Here is a 16210-nt window from a genome sequence, read left to right as displayed (position 1 = left end):
TGTTGTTCTCCATACTCACACAGAATCAGTTGCACCTTGCATCCCGGGCTCAGCTCCGTGCATCTCACGGTGTGGCTGCTTCATGCCTAAATGAGGAAGAGCAGTGTTCTGAGGGCTGTTTAACAGGTTCACAGTAGAAAGCCCTCTACCAGAATGGCCTATTCAGCAAAATGGAAGCAGTTTTCAGTGTAGTCATTGGCCATGGAATTCAACTGACCCGAGCTTCTGTCCAGGACATCTTGGAATACTTGTTGCACCTTCAGTTGCTGGGATTTGCGCTTAGCTCATTGAGAGTGCATCTGGCAGCAATATCAGAATTTTATCCCCACATTCAGGGAAGATTAATATTCTCCAATGTCATGGTAGCAAGATTATTAAAAGGGCTTCGTCTCCATCCTCCGGTCCAAGACCTGGTTCCTCTGTGGGAACTTAAGATGGTCCTAGCAGCTTTAATGGGACCTCCATTTGAGTCCCTTGCATCTTGTCCCTTTCCACTTTTGTGTCAGAAACTTCATTCCTGGTAGCGATAACATCTGCAAGGAAAGTCAGTTAGTTGCAGGCTGTGATGGCAGAGCTTCGTTATACAGAATTCTCTGAGGACAAAATGACTTTGACCATACCCCAAATTTGTGTCTATAGTGATTTCTCATTTCATTTGCACCTGTGTTCTTTCCCATTTATCTCTGGAAGAGCAGCATCTCCATACATTAGATGTCAGGTGATGTCTAGCCTTCTATCTAGGCAGGACTAAACCATTTTATGCTTTGCCTTGCCTGTTTTTGTCATTTGGAGATCATATGAAGGGGTAAGTGGACTCTTTGCAGACTGTCTCTAAAGACATAACATCTGGTATCAAGATTGCATTGAAATAGCTTCAGCTATGTCTACTCAGCAGGTGCGAGCTCATTTTACGAGAATTGTCTCAATATTGGACATTTGCAGGGCTGCTACATGGTTGTCCATACATACATTTATGCTCTGTTATGCTGTTATTGCATCTTCCATGGTGGATGTCAGTTTTCCTAAGGTGGTACTGCAATCTTTGTTTAGGTAAACTCTGAGCCCCACCTTCTGGGTGTATATTGCTTGTTTGTAACATACATGGCTGTATTTACTTGAAAAAGAAGAAACGGTTATGTAACTATGATTCTTTGAGATATGAGGCAGATGTGTATTCCAAGACCCACTGTCCGTCCCCTCTGCATCAGGTGTCTCTCTGGATGTTTGGTGCAAAGGAGCTGAGGGGGGGTTGGGGCAGCAGTGCTTCATGTAGCCCCAGAAGGGGCTATGGACACGAGGTGCAAGCGCTGCCACTCTGCAGGTACTGCTAGGCAAATTCTCTGACTCTGGTGTGCAGAGTGCATGCACACATAAGTGGAAAACACATCTGTATAACATCTCAAAGAATCACAGTTACAGTTAGTAACTGTTTCAGTTAATTACAGTACATTTTTGTTCATATCGGGCATTCAATTCTTTCATAGATGTTAAGGCCCTGATCCTGCAAAGAGACCCTAGAGATCCTTGGTTGTGAATTTGTTTGCAAGATCATTGTAGAAAGACCTATTAGCATAGGTCAGTTTGCCCAACCCTTTCACTTCCCAGCCAATATAGAATTGTTTTATTCAGTATATTCTTGAGACGTTTTTCAGTCTAGTGTTTAATATATTTCTAAAGATAGGACTGCTAGTGTTTTCCTTGGGAGACTGTTCAATGTGTAAGGGGCCTCACTGTTTTCTGATATTCAGCCTTTTTGATGCTCACTTGCACCATCCTAAACAACTCCTCGCTCTCTGGCGTTTACAGCCTTTCAATGCATTGGGATACTAAACATCTATTCTGTATCTCAAATGTTAGTGTATTGAAAATCGTTTTAATGACTGTGTACATGTTTTGGCATCTGCAGTGCAGAGAGGTTAAAACGAATTACAAGATTTCTATTTATTCTGCCAACAGTGACAGAATAATGTATTTTGCTATTGGTATTGTTCAACTTAATTATAACATTTTCACAGTTGTGATATAATACATACTAGTCACTTAATACTTTATACTGTACATACTTTATTAATCTAGGCTTTACCTATACATTGAAGAAAAAGAAAGAAAGAAATCCATTGTTCCCACAGATTAATCTTCATAAAATACTCTTCTTTAGGGAATACATCATCACTGAGATATTTTTCCTTAATGAAGACATCAGGTGGGTTTGATCAAAACATGCATTACAGTGGAATATATTCCTATTTAAATTGAAATGTTTCACAAAATAAATTCCCCCCCTGCACAGTCCTTGAAATGAGGCTACGTGTTTTGGAGTAGAATGACAGAGCTGCAGTCAAGTTAAATTGTGTTTCTTCATTGTATTAGATGTCACAATTTATATTTTTAAAGATAAACTTTATACGACATCCTGGTGATCCTTCTTGGAAAAAAATTCCCTTAATAGAAATACAGGTACTAGAGAGCCATTTGGGGACATCTAATTTCATTTTGTCTTTACCACCAGTACTGCAGGATGGAACAGATGTATTGAGTGTCCAAGATAGTCTCCATATTCCCCCATTCACATCAACTTTTCAGACTGTTAAAGGTATTGTGGCTTCTTTGCCAAAAAAAGACTGGACTGGGATTTCCTTTAGCATCAACCCACAACCAGCCAATATATTTTTAAACATCACTGTCTTTGTCTATTCTAAGTACTAAGAGGTGTTTAATAATGTTATTTAAACATATTTTTAATGCAACTTACTTCCACAATGTAGGCAGAGCCCACAGATACTGCTTCCAGCTTTCCTGTGTTAAGAAACTACTATTGTAGGTGTGTCTGCCCCATCCAGGGAAGCAGAAAACAGAGAGGGATGTTGTTATGGAGAGGAGCCACACAGAAGATCCTTGCTAGAAGCATGGAGTCCAGGCTGAGCCAGAGATAAGAAGGAAACCAATTCAAACAGAATTTGGAAAGAGCTGATAGAGTCACTTAGAAACAAGAGGTTATATTGTGGTGGAAAAGCACCATATTGGGAGGCTGCAAAGAAAATGAGAAAGTTGCATTAAATCTTAGGGTCAGATGCTGTTCCTCTTTGCAACATCTCAGTAACATGGTTTTACTCATTGCAACTGTATTTTTCTGGGAGAGACAGAATTGTATCTCATCCCTTTGCAGGATGTGTGGCATCTACACTTAATGAAAGTCTGGTAGGATTTTATAGAAAATTATATCCTGACTTTAGAATTCTGTATAATCATTCATAAACCCTGCAAAAATTATTATTCTTTATTAAATTCTATAAGTAATTTGTGTATAACCCTATAAGTTTATCCCTGTTATATTCTATCAGATTCTTCCAGCTTATATACCTGGGTCATGCTGCAGATTTATTAAGGCATAGTGGTGGCAGCCCTCAGTGTGGAGTTTTGGACCAGTGAATTCACACTGTGCACAGATCTACTGCCAACGCCTCTGTCATGGTATCTAGCCCCAATCTGAACCTTAGAGTCCAAAAAAATGGGGTACCAGCATGAATCCCCCTAAGCTTAATTACCAGCTTAGATCTGATAGCTGCCACCAATCAGGACTTGGAGTGCCTGATAAACTCTGGTCTCCCCAAAACCTTCCCTGGGGATCCCAAGACCCAAATTCCTTGAGTCTCATAACAAAGGGGAATAAACCATTTCCCTTCCCCCTCCTTTCTTTCTCCCAGATCTTTCCCGCCCTGGGTACACCAGGAGATCACCGTGATTCAAACTCCTTGAATCACAACTCAGAGAAATCAGGTTTTTTTCTCCCCTTTCTCCCCTCCTCCCAGGCTTTTCTTCCCTGGGTAATCCTGGAGAGGTAGACAGATTCAAGCTCCGTGAATCTAAAACACAGAGGAAATTCACCTTTCCTCCCCCCACTCCTCCTTCTTTCTCCCCACCAATTCCCTGGTGAGTACAGACTCAGTTCCTCTGAGCCTTAATAAGGAGAAAAAAATTAATCAGGTCTTTAAAACAGAAATTTTTTTAATAAAAGACAGAAAGAGTAAAGATAATCACTGTAAATTCAAGATGGAGTATTACAGGGTCTTCCAGCTTATAGAAACTGGAGAAAAGCCTCCTCCAGCAGAAATACAATTTAAAATACTTCCAGCCAAATACACATTAAAACTCTACCAGCCAGATACACATTTGCAAATAAAGAAAACCAATTAAAAAAGACTAAAGCCGCCTTTATCCTGATACTTACTAGAATTAAAACAAAAGAGATTTCTTTAGAAAGATTGGAGGAATCTGCGTCTGGTCCCTCTCAGACCCCAGAGAGAACACGGACAGAGAACTAAGAACACAAACAAAAGCTTCCCTCCACCCAGATTTGAAAGTATCTTGTCTCTTGATTGGTCCTCTGGTCTTGTGTTCCGGTTCAGTGTTTGTTAACCCTTTACAGGTGAAAGAGACATTAACCCTTAGCTATCTGTTTATGACAGCCTCTGTTACTGTAGCACTGTTACTGTAGCACTTAAGAAGCCTAATCGTGGACTAGGATTGGATTGTGCTATGTGCTGTACAATCACAGAACAAAAATGTAGTCCCTGACCCAAAAAGTTTACATTCTAAATATAACACTAAATATAACAACAAATGGATAGAGATAGACAGATCAGAGGTAGGAGTCAGTTGCCGTCTTGGGAGTGAATGAGAGCACTGGGCTGAGCCTCTAACCCTCCTGAGCACTGGGCCAGTCCTAGCACCAGGCTGAGCCACCAGCACCTCCCGCCTCTGAAAGCCCTCCACTGGCCACCAGTGCTCAGGATCATGAGCTTTCGTGGGTGAATACCCACTTCGTCAGATGCCACAGGACTCTCTGCTGCTTTTATATTATTTCATGATACTTAAGTGCAGAGTTTATGAAAGTAAATGAAACATTATATTTCTGATATAGTATTTTGGACTGTTCACCTCCTTGGAAGAATCCAAATGTCAAATTAATTCCCAAAACAGTGTCATACTTAAACTCAGTATTCAGAACAAATTTTTCACAAATGTCTTTATCTGTCAAGATAATGGAGTGGTTGATATAGGACTTGATTAATAGAGAATTAACAGAGGATAGTGTAATTAATGCAGATCAACATGGGTATGGAAAATACATTCTGTCCAACTAACTTGATATCTTTTTTTATGTGATTACAGCTAAATGATATAAAATTACAATGGCACACATTAAATTGATTAAAAAGGGGCTAACTCAAAGGTCTCTAAATGTAAAAGGAGAATTGTCATCAAGCAGGTGTGCTTCCAGTGAGATCCTGCAGGGATCAGTTCTTGGCTCTATGCTATTTAACACTTTTATCAATGTTCTGGAAGAAAACATAAAATTATCACTGATAAAGTTTGCAAATGACTTTAAAATTGGGGAGTGGCAAATGAAGATAATAGATCACTGATTCAGCATGATCTGGATTGCTTGGTAAACTCAGCACATGCGAGCAATATACATGTTAATATAGCTAGATGTATATGTCTGGGAACAAAGAATGTTACAGGATGGGGGATTCTATCCTGGGAAGCAGTGACTCTGAAAGAGATTTGGGGGTTGTGGTGGTTAATCAGCTGAACATATGCTCCCAATGTGAGGCTGTGACCAAAAGAACTAATGTAATCTTTGGATCCATATATAGAGGAATTGCAAGTAGGAATAGAGAAGTTATTTTGCCTCTGTATTTGGCACTAGTGCAACTGCTGCTGGAATACTATCTCCAGTTCTGGTGCCCACAATTCAAGAAGGGTGCTGATAAGTTGGAAAGGGATCAGAGAAGAGCTGTGAGAATGATTAAAGAATTAGAAAACATACCTTAAATTGTTACACTCAAAGCAGTCCATCTGTTTATCTTAACAAAGAGAAGATTAAAGGGAGACTTGGTTATAGTCTATAACAGGGGTAGGCAACCTATGGCACGGGTCCCAAAGGTGGCATGCAAGCTGATTTTCAGTGGCACTCACACTGCCTGGGTCCTGGCAGCTGGTCCGGGGACTCTGCTTTAATTTTAAATGAAGCTTCTTAAACATTTTAAAAACCTTATTTACTTTACATACAACAATAGTTTAGTTATATAATCATAATAGGAGATATACCTATCTCCTAGAACTGCAAGGGACCTTGAAAGGTCATTGAGTCCAGCCCCCTGCCTTCACTAGCAGGACCAAGTACTGATTTTTGCCCCAGATCTCTAAGTGGCCCCCTCAAGGAGGGAACTCACAACTCTGGGTTTAGCAGGCCAATGCACAAACCACTGAGCTATCCCTCCCCCACCATTTTTTTATATATTATATTCTATATATTATAGACTTATAGAAAGAGCCCTACAAATGTTAAAATGTATTACTGGCATGCAAAACCTTAAATTAGAGTGAATAAATGAAGACTCGGCACACCACTTCTGAAAGGTGGCCGACCCCTGGTCTATAAGTATCTACATGGGGAACAAATATTTAATAATAGCCTAGCAGAGGAAGGTATAGCATGAACCAATGGCTGGAAACTGAAGATAGATCAATTTAGACTATAAATAAGGTGTAAGTTTTTAACAAGTGAGGGTAATTAATCATTGGAAGGTTACCAAGGGTCATGGTGGATTTTCTATCACTGTCAGTTTTTAAATCAAGATTGGCTATTTTTCTAAATGATATTCTCTAGGAAATATTTTTAGGGAGTTCTAGGGCCTGTGCTATACAGGAGACAAGATTAGTTGATCACAATGGTCTCTTCTATCCTTGGAGTCTATGAATATATGAATCTACAAATTGTAGGCTCTGCTAGCCATCATGTGTCTGGCTATGTGTTGACTGAGATTCCAATTCTGCAATAGGATAAGCCTGTACAGAGCCCCATAGAAATCTGGCCCTATGCAGATCCAATTGCAGTGCCCCAACCCCCCCCTTTTTTTTTAAACTGAGATTTTTGGGGGGAAAATATTTTTAAGATAACATATTTACAACTACTTTAGAAAAGTTAAATTCTTACAGCTATCTGTTATGGGGGATATAATTTTCTTTCTTTTAAGTATAGTTTTCGTATTTTCCTTACATATGATGCTTGTAGTTTTATAGGTTCTTGAGAGAATGTACACAAGGTTTTTATTCAATAAGGTATAATACACAGGCTTTCAGACTAAAAAGTTGTTTTGTTTAACTGTGTATTTTGCAAAGGGACCTTCATGCACTCCAAACTAGTGCATTTATTAATGTAAAAATTCTTCGAATGTGTGTCATGGTGGATCCCACGTAGATGTATATTTGCCTCATGCATGTGAGCTCATAAACCTGTGAATAGCAGAGTCCATCCATCTGTGCCTCCTTGTGCCAGGTGTAATGGCTGTAATGGAAGGCATAATGGGTGGAGGAGCAGTTTTGACCCTCCCCCAGTTCCCTCTTATCACCCATGACAGTGAGAAGACACCAACTATAGTGTGGTGATGGTGTTATTTATTATTATCTGTATTACTGGAGCACCTAGGAGACCTAGTCATGGACCACAACCCCATTGTACTAGATGCTATTCAAACAGAAGACAAAAAGAGGATGGATGTTTCTGGGCAGTACCTCCCAAGCGTGAGGGGCAACATATTGGGGGGAAGTTTAAGAGCTCCCATTTTAGCCATGTTAGCTTGAGCTGATGGCTAAATATCCACTAGAAGATGTCAGAGACGAGCAAGATTTTAAATTGGACAGAAAAAAACACAGGTCTGGAGCAGAGAGACAGATCTGTAAATTGTCTGGATGGAGGTAGTAGTTGAATCTGTCCCCATGCCGCTCCTGTTTTTTGAGCTTTAAACTCAAATGTTTGTGACAAAATCTCTCTGGCTGATTTTGTGGACTACTCAGAAAATATTAACCAGGCTACTTGCACTCTCCAAGCCTGCTCCAGGGTGTCTAAAAATCAATGGTTTTGTTTTTTGGTGTTTTTGGGGGGGTGGAATTGATTTTTTAAAATTTAAATTGAATATTGTTCATTTAAAAAAACCTATTTAAAATTAAATTTGAAATTGACAACATATGTTAAGGCCTAAACATATAATAATGTGTTAAAATCATGTAAATTAAATACAAAAATTGTATTAAGCAATATATGTTTGCTTCTAAAGTTTTAAGGAAAATCAGACCACAGAGCTCATGGAAGTCAATGGTTAAGTGCCTGGACCCCAGAGTTTGTTGAAGTCCTAAACCAGCCTCTTCTGGAGGTACAGAGAGAATATTTTCTTCATTACAATTTATTGAACTAGGTCAGTTCAATGACTAGTTCATTCAAAGTTAAGAAACCAGTTGGCAGCTGAAAAAACAGGAATGTAAATTAGTTGTGAGAGGAAGAGATCTGTTAATTCTAAAATTTTGAAGGACGTGATGACTAGGAACAATAAGTTCAATTCACTATCTTCAAATAATGCTTCCTTTGCTTAAAAAATCAGTTACTTTTAATGCAAAACATGTTTTGATAAACTTTTTGATTTTTTTTTCTCTTATGAATCCAGCACATTTAAGGTAGTTTTATTTAATTTAAATAAAATAAATAAATGCTGTTTTTGTGCATCTTTAATTGAATTTGAATTTCCATCTAAATAGAGCTTGACATAAATCACAGTTAAAAAGTTCATCATCATCTAGTAAATTAGAAATGCATCATTTACCGTTTTCTAACATAAGAATTGTAAAAATTAAGAATCTCAATAAATGTAAATTAAGCTATGCTACTGTTTAAATAAATGTATGTAGATAGAGTGTATCTTCCTGCTTAGCAAAAAATAGTACTAAGTTTAGTGTAAAGACTCTAGTTGTAAATCAACATGTTTTAATGGTTCTCAGTGAAAATAAGCCTTTCTTTAAGAAAATAAATAAAACATGCAAGTAGAAAACATAATTAAAATTGGTGATTTAAATCAAGGTTTCTTGGTCACTGATTTAAATAATGATTAAACTTGGTGATTTAAACAACTTTGATTTTAATCAGTCTACCCTGTACTGCTCTGCTTCCTCCAAACCGTTAAAGGAAAAATCATTAATAAAAGTTGTTTTTTGTATGTCTGTGGGCTTCTTTAGATAAAATTAATGGCATCCTTTGAACATATTATGCTTTTGTGCCTGGTCACTTTACAGGAACTGAAACCAAAAAAAAAAAAAAAAACCTCCTTAAATTTTGCAATAAAGTGCAAGCATACACATTGTAGTTGTTTTACAATTCTTAACTATACTACGCTGTACCATAGTCCAGGTTTGCAGTTGATGAAATTTCTTTTCCCAGCAGATCAGAAAGCCCACACGCTCATGCATTATACATATGCCTAAAAAGATGTTTGCAACATTCTCCTCATCCTCCGCCCTAGCTGTAGTTTATTCTCTTTAAAACAAGATAATTCTACCCAATCTATGTTTTTTCTTAGTTTGCTTTTAATGCTTATAATAAAAAAAAGTAGTCTTGTCTAGCATTCTTGTTTTTAATTTCACTTAGGTTACTTGTGCTTGTCATAGAATCAGAGAATTGTTAGGACTGGAAGGAACCTTGAGAAGTCTTCTAGTTCAGTCCTCTGCACTCAAGAGAGGACTAAGGATTATCTGCCGTCCATGAGAGGTGTTTGTCTAACTTGCTCTTAAAAATCTCCAGTGACAGACATTCCACAACCTTTTTAGAGAATTTATTCTAGTGCTTAACTACCCTGACATTTAGGAAGTTTTTCGTAATGGCCAACCTAAACTGCTGTTGCTGCTATTTAAGCCCATTACTTCTTGTCCCTTCCTCAGAGGTTAACGAGAACAATTTTTCTCCCTCTCCTTGTAACAGCCTTTTATGTACTTAAAACTATTATCATGTCCCCTCTCAGTCTTCTCTTCTCCAGACTAAACAAACCCTTTTTTTTCCCCCAGACTTCCCTCATAGGTCACTCTTTCTAGACCTTTAATCATTTTTGTTGCTCTTCTCTGGACTTTTTCCAATTTGTTTTCCTGAAATGTGGTGCCCAGAACTTATGACACTCCTGCTAATGCATCCAAGAATTGTTTGCACTCACCTTAGAGTAACTCCATCTAGGTTCTATTTCCCTAGTTTGTTTATGAGAAGGTCATGCAAGACAGTATCAAAAGCCTTACTAAAGTCAAGGTATACCACATCTACCACAACCCTACTTCCACAAGGCTTGTTACCTTGTCAAAAAAAGCTGTGAGACTGGTTTCACACAATCCATGCTGACTGTTACTTATCACCTTATTACCTTGTAGATGTTTGCAAATTGCTTAATTAGTGTCATTATGTTCTGTATTGTACTGGTAGAATTTGTATATTTGTAATATTTATATAATTTGAGTACAGGATTTTATGATTCATAGTATTCTTTTATTCTGGATGTAGCCCTAGGGGAGAGTTACATCGAGCCAATATAGTGTTTTTTCTGGGTAATAGTTTAACTGTCCTATTCAATGGGTGAACTCTTTTGATGTCCCACAAATGGCAACATATTTCAGACATAATTCTTTTATGAAAAGAATGATAGAGTGGCAGTTCATGCCATAATTTATATGGCATTTTCTAGCCATCTGCTCTGTAAGGCTATGATCCTGTTATATACGGAGTACTCTCAACTGCCAGTGAAGTCATTTATTCATAGTCTATACACCATCTGTGCACCAGTTTTGCTAATACAGTTTAAAATCACATCTTTAATTAAACTGCTACAGCTTTGTATTATTTTTTTAGTATATACTGATATTTGAGTTTGTATAATAATAAATAGACATTACATGAATCACTGTAAAGTTAGTCCAATAAATTCATAAACAGCTTATTTTGTAGAGCAGTAAATCTTCCATCTTCAGACAGTTTTAACTTTTCCTTTCCTTTCAACTAAGGAAATGCTACTTCACTGCAAGTACAAAGACCTTCTTTCATGGACTACTTTGATAAACAAGATTCCAAGAATAAAAGCCATGAAAACTGTAATCAGAATATGCCTGAACCCTACCACATATCCAAATATCCTGATAACTGGAAAGTCCCTCAAGATGGAGATTTTGATTTTGTAAGTAGATTTACAGTGTTACTTTTCTAATGTTTACTTCCTTGCATGCTGTTTATTTTATGTATGCTAAAATTAATTAATCCTTTCTATAGCTTTCTAGCAGTGCAAACAAAATAAGTAATCTTTCAAGGATACCTTCCAAATATTTAATAGTAAAGTCATGTTCTAGCTGTTATACTAACACATTTGCCTAACACAGAACGTGACTTCTAAAAGAGAGTGGTAGGTTGGAGTGAAAACATTAAAAAAAAAAAATTCCTTTCAGTGTATGTATTCTTGGCGCTTTTCAATTTTGTATCATAGTTTATCAAACTGGTTGTGTGACCTAGTTTATTAAAACCTTCAAATATATGAGTGTACTGTAAGGGGGTGGGGGGTTGAGTTAGTTAGTATCTCAAGTGAGACATGTAGAAAGAATTTTAAACTAGGCAGAGCAATTTACATATCTCCTAAGTAGATTGAATAAGATCACTTAATGTGTCCTTTGAGCCTTTTGGTATAACTTGTATTACAATTCCTGTGATTTCTGGAACAAACTATTACATCTTTAGAAATAATACACTGATCTGTTTGCTCTCTGTTTCACTACCTTGAATGTCTTTTTCTTCAAAATGTGATTTATTTGTTTTTAAGATAACAATGAAAAATATGATGAGAGACAAAAAGAAGTGTTCCTAAGCAGCCAGTAAACCTATATAGTTTTAAAATGTTCTTTTATCAAAATGAAGTAAATAAACTGATAAGACTGATTTGGACACGTGATGTATAGCTGTAATAGTTTTCTCCCCACTCTTTTATATTTTCTAACCTTTCTAAACAAAGGAATTTAACATACCTATTGTAGCTTTAACATGTTCTTTCCTTCACTACACTGTAGTACCTAAATTTGATCACATGATCCTTGAGAAAGAGAAATACAGCTGTAGGTGTGGGATATTTTTCTCAGTTTTTACTTACTGTCTTTCTAAATAAAGCTGATTCTTAAATTTTAGCTACTATGATATGGCAAGTGAAACAGCACCGTATAAACCGTTGCTGTAGGAGAATAAAGCTTTTGAATAAGTACACTAATTTTTTTTAGACTACAAAGATACAATAGCCAGCATCTTCATGATCAGCCAGTGAAATAACTAGTACATTATTCATTGGAAAATAACTGTCTGTATCTAAATGTGGTTTATTATGGTGGTAATAAAATTTCTGTAGAACTGTTGTAAAAACTGTTTTGCTTTTACAGATGGGCTGATAATTACAAACACAATGAATCCATTTGTAAATTCTAAGGTCCTGATCTGTGCACATTTATTCACAAGTAAATTTACACACACAAATCATAGACTTCTAGAAGATCAGGGTTGGAAGATCTCAGGAGGTCATCTAGTCCAACCCCCTGCTCAAAGCAGGACTAACCCCAACTAAATCATCCCACGCAGGGCTTTGTCAAGCCGGGCCTGTAACTGTATGGGACACACCTCTGCGTCACCTCCTGCTGGTACCTTCTGGGAATTAGCTCTCCAGCTGTCAGAGCGCCCTCTGCAGGCTGGTGTCCCAGTTTTCCTGGCCCCCAAGTCCCTCCTGGACCCGGTGCCCCTTGCACACAGTGGTGCTGCCCTCTGGCAGTACACTCCTCAGTCTCTGGGTCTCCCCTCCCCAAGGAACTCCCACCCACTATCCCCACCTCACTTCAGTCTTTGGCTACTGCCCAGTCTCCATCTAGCCCCCGTTCACTGGGGCAGACTGCAGTATAAATGCCACTCATCACAGGCAAGGGGGTTTGGACCTGCTGCCTCTGCCTACCCGTTTTGGGCTTCCCCCTGCAACCCCAGTACCTATTTGGCCTTCCACTAGGCCGCAGCCTGGGGGTTTCCAGGCCAGAACTCCCCAGCTCCCTTGGCCTTCCCCCAGCCCTGCTCCACCTCAAGTACCTTGGTAAACTCCCAGCAGCCAGGTCCCTCCCTCTCACTAGGCTAGAGAGAGAGTCTGTCTGTGCCCCTGGCCCACTGCCCTCTTATAAGGGTTAGCTGAGCCCTACTTGGGGCGTGGTCACAGCTGAGCTTACTTCCCCACTCAGCCTGGGAACTGCTTGCTCCCAGCCACCACCCTCTCCTGGGCTGTTTTAAGCCCTTTACGGCGGAGCGGGTGACCACCCCACTACAGGGCCTTAAAAACCTCTAAGGATGGAAATTCCACTACTTCCCTAGGTAACCCATTCCAGTGCTTCACCACCCTCCTAGTGAAATAGTTTTTCCTAATATCCAACCTAGACCTCCATCACTGCAACTTGAGACCATTGCTCCTTGTTCTGTCATCTGCCACGACTGAAAACAGCCTAGCTCCATTGTCTTTGGAACCCCTCTTCAGGTAGTTGAAGGCTGCCATCAAATCCCACCCCCCACACTCTTCTCTTCTGCAGACTAAACAAGCCCAGTTCCTTCAGCCTCTCCTCATAAGTCATGGGCCCCAGCCCCCTAATCATTTTTGTTGCCTTCCGCTGGACTCTCTCCAATTTGTCCACATCCTTTCTGCAGTGGGGGGCCCAAAAACTGGACGCAATACTCCAGACGTCGCCTCACCAGTGCTGAATAGAGGGGAATAATCACTTCCCTCGATCTGCTGGCAGTGCTCCTACTAATGAAGCACAATACGTTGTACTGTATCTTGACTGTTCCTGATCACCTTTCTCTTCTCCCAAGTGCTTCGAAATGGATTCCTTGAGGACTTGCTCCATGATTTTTCTAGGGACTGAGGTGAGGCTGACCAGTCTGTAGTTCCCCGGATTCTCTTTCTTCTCTTTTTTTAAAGATGGGCACTATATTTCCCTTTTTCCAATCGTCTGGGACCTCTCCCCCTTATCACAAGTTTTAAAAGATAATGGCCAATGGCTCTGCAATCACATCAGCCAACTCCCTCAGCACCCTCGGATGCTTTAGATCCGGCCCCTGGACCTGTGCATGTCCAGCTTTTCTAAATAGGTCTTAACCTGTTCTTTCACTAGTGAGGGCTACTCACCTCCTCCCCATATTGTGCTGTCCAGTGCAGCAGTCTGGGAACTGACCTTGTCTGTGAAGACCAAGGCAAAAACATTGAGTACTTCAGCTTTTTCCACATCATCTGTCACTAGGTTGCCTCCCCCATTCAGTAAAGGTCCCATGCTTTCCCTGACCTTCTTGTTGCTAATATACCTATAGAAATCCTTCTTGTTACCCTTCATATCCCTTGCTAGCTGCAACTCCAATTGTGCTTTGGCCTTCCTGATTACACCCCTGCATGCTCGAGCAATATTTTTATACTCCTCCCTAGTCATCTGTTCAAGTTTCCACATCTTGTAAGCTTCCTTTTTGTGTTTGTCACTGAAGATTTCTCTGTTAAGCCAAGCTGGTCACCTGCCATATTTGCTATTCTTACTGCACATCAGGATGGTTTGTTCTTGTGCCCTCAATAAAGCTTATTTAAAATACAGCCAGTTGTCCTGAACTCCTTTCCTCCTCATATTAGCCTCCCAGGAGATCCTGCCCATCAGTTCCCTGAGGGAGACACAGTCTGCTTTTCTGAAGTCCAGGGTCCATTTTCTGCTGCTCTCCTTTCTTCCTTGTGTTAGGATCCTGAGATCGACCATCTCACGGTCACTGCTTGTACTTCCCTTACCAATTCTTCCCTGTTTGTGAGCAGCAGGTCGAGAGAAGCACAGCCTCTAGTTGGTTCCTCCAGCACTTGCACCAGGAAGTTGTCCCTAACACACTCCAAAAATTTCCTGAATTGTCTGTGCACTGCTGTATTGCTCTCCCAGAAGATGTCAGGGTTATTGAAGTCCCCCATGAGAATCAGGGCCTGTGATCTGGAAACTTCTATTAGTTGTCTGGTGGTCTATAGCAGATGCCCACCATGACATCACCCTTGTTGCTCTCACCTCTAAACTTAACCCAAAGACTCTCAATGGGCTTTTCTCCAGTTTCATATTGTAGCTCTGAGCAATCATACTGCTCCCTTACATACAACTCCTCCACCTTTTCTCCCTCGCCTGTCCTTCCTGAACAGTTTATACTCATCCATGACAGTGTTCCAGTCATGTGAGTTACCCCACCGAGTCTCTGTTATTCCAATCACATCATATTTCCTTGACTGTGCCAGGACTTCCAATTCTTCCTGCTTGTTTCCCAGGCTTCTTGCATTCATGTGCGGGCACCTAAGATAACTAGCCGATTGTCCTGCTTTCTCAGTATGAGCCAAGGAGGATTCCCCTGTTGCACCCTCCTCCTTGTGTTTCCTCCCAATATCCCACTTCCCCATTTACCTCTGGGCTTAGGTCACCATCACCTGGCGAACCTAGTTTAAAGCCCTCCTCACTAGCTTAGAAGTAGTCCCATTGAACTCAGTGAGACTACTCACATGTATCAAGTTGTTTGCTATGTGTAAGTGTTTGCAAGATCGAGGCCTAAATAATTTATATTCTTTAGCGAGAAATTGTGTAATGATTTACTGTTGTTGAACCTCTTCGGTGCTTTAACATTTTTAAAATTCAACAAAAATGATATTTTAAATAAATAAATATTCAAAATTATTTGAGATCTCAGATGATTAATAGAATGAACCAGTAGTACAAAAAAATTACAAACAACATTTTAAAAGTTACCTGAAGTGGTGATGCTGTTTTTCAGACCTACTAAAACTTGAATATGTTTTTACACAATATAATAATAATATTGTGAGAGACTAGATGGGTCCAAAATATTTTACTGGACCAACAGCAGTGGGTGAAAGAGACAAGGCTTTTGAGCCCTTCAGGTCTGGGGAATATTACTTCACCCATCTTGTCTCTCTCATATTCTAGGACCAACATGAGTATAACAAGAATTTGTGGCAGTTGTTGCAAAATACATTATTGAGGCTAAGAAGATTAAAAAAGGATTAGACATTTATATGGATAACAAGAATAAAAGTATAAGTTACTTTATTTAGGATTAATGTTTTAATTTGGGATGGGAAAAAAACCTTCATGATTCAAGACATAAGCTAACCAGTTACTGAGAGGCAAGAATCTTCTGTGGGCAGGTTATTCTGTAACTGATCACTGTGGTTTCTTTCTCTGGCTGCTGTCAGAGACAAGATACTGGATTAGATGGACTATTTGGTTTTAACCAGTAGGACAATTTTGGTTTTAACCAGTAGGA

At 39.4% G+C, this 16210-nt stretch overlaps 1 protein-coding gene across 2 annotated transcripts in view; it reads left to right on the top strand.

Annotated features, from left to right (window-relative positions):
* Window positions 1-16210, top strand: part of STK3 (serine/threonine kinase 3) — a 284230-nt gene that overhangs the window by 182943 nt on the left and 85077 nt on the right. For both annotated transcript variants that reach the window (XM_075063134.1, XM_075063135.1), the window contains one exon: window positions 10873-11042. In XM_075063134.1, the coding sequence (XP_074919235.1) occupies window positions 10873-11042 (170 nt within the window). The remainder of the gene's footprint in view (window positions 1-10872; window positions 11043-16210) is intronic.

This window comes from Chelonoidis abingdonii, chromosome 2 (genome assembly GCF_003597395.2).
Source record: "Chelonoidis abingdonii isolate Lonesome George chromosome 2, CheloAbing_2.0, whole genome shotgun sequence".
In the NCBI taxonomy this organism is placed as follows: domain Eukaryota; kingdom Metazoa; phylum Chordata; order Testudines; family Testudinidae; genus Chelonoidis; species Chelonoidis abingdonii.
The sequence above is the reverse complement of the archived record's forward strand: the minus strand, read 5'-3'. Positions and strand labels throughout refer to the sequence as shown.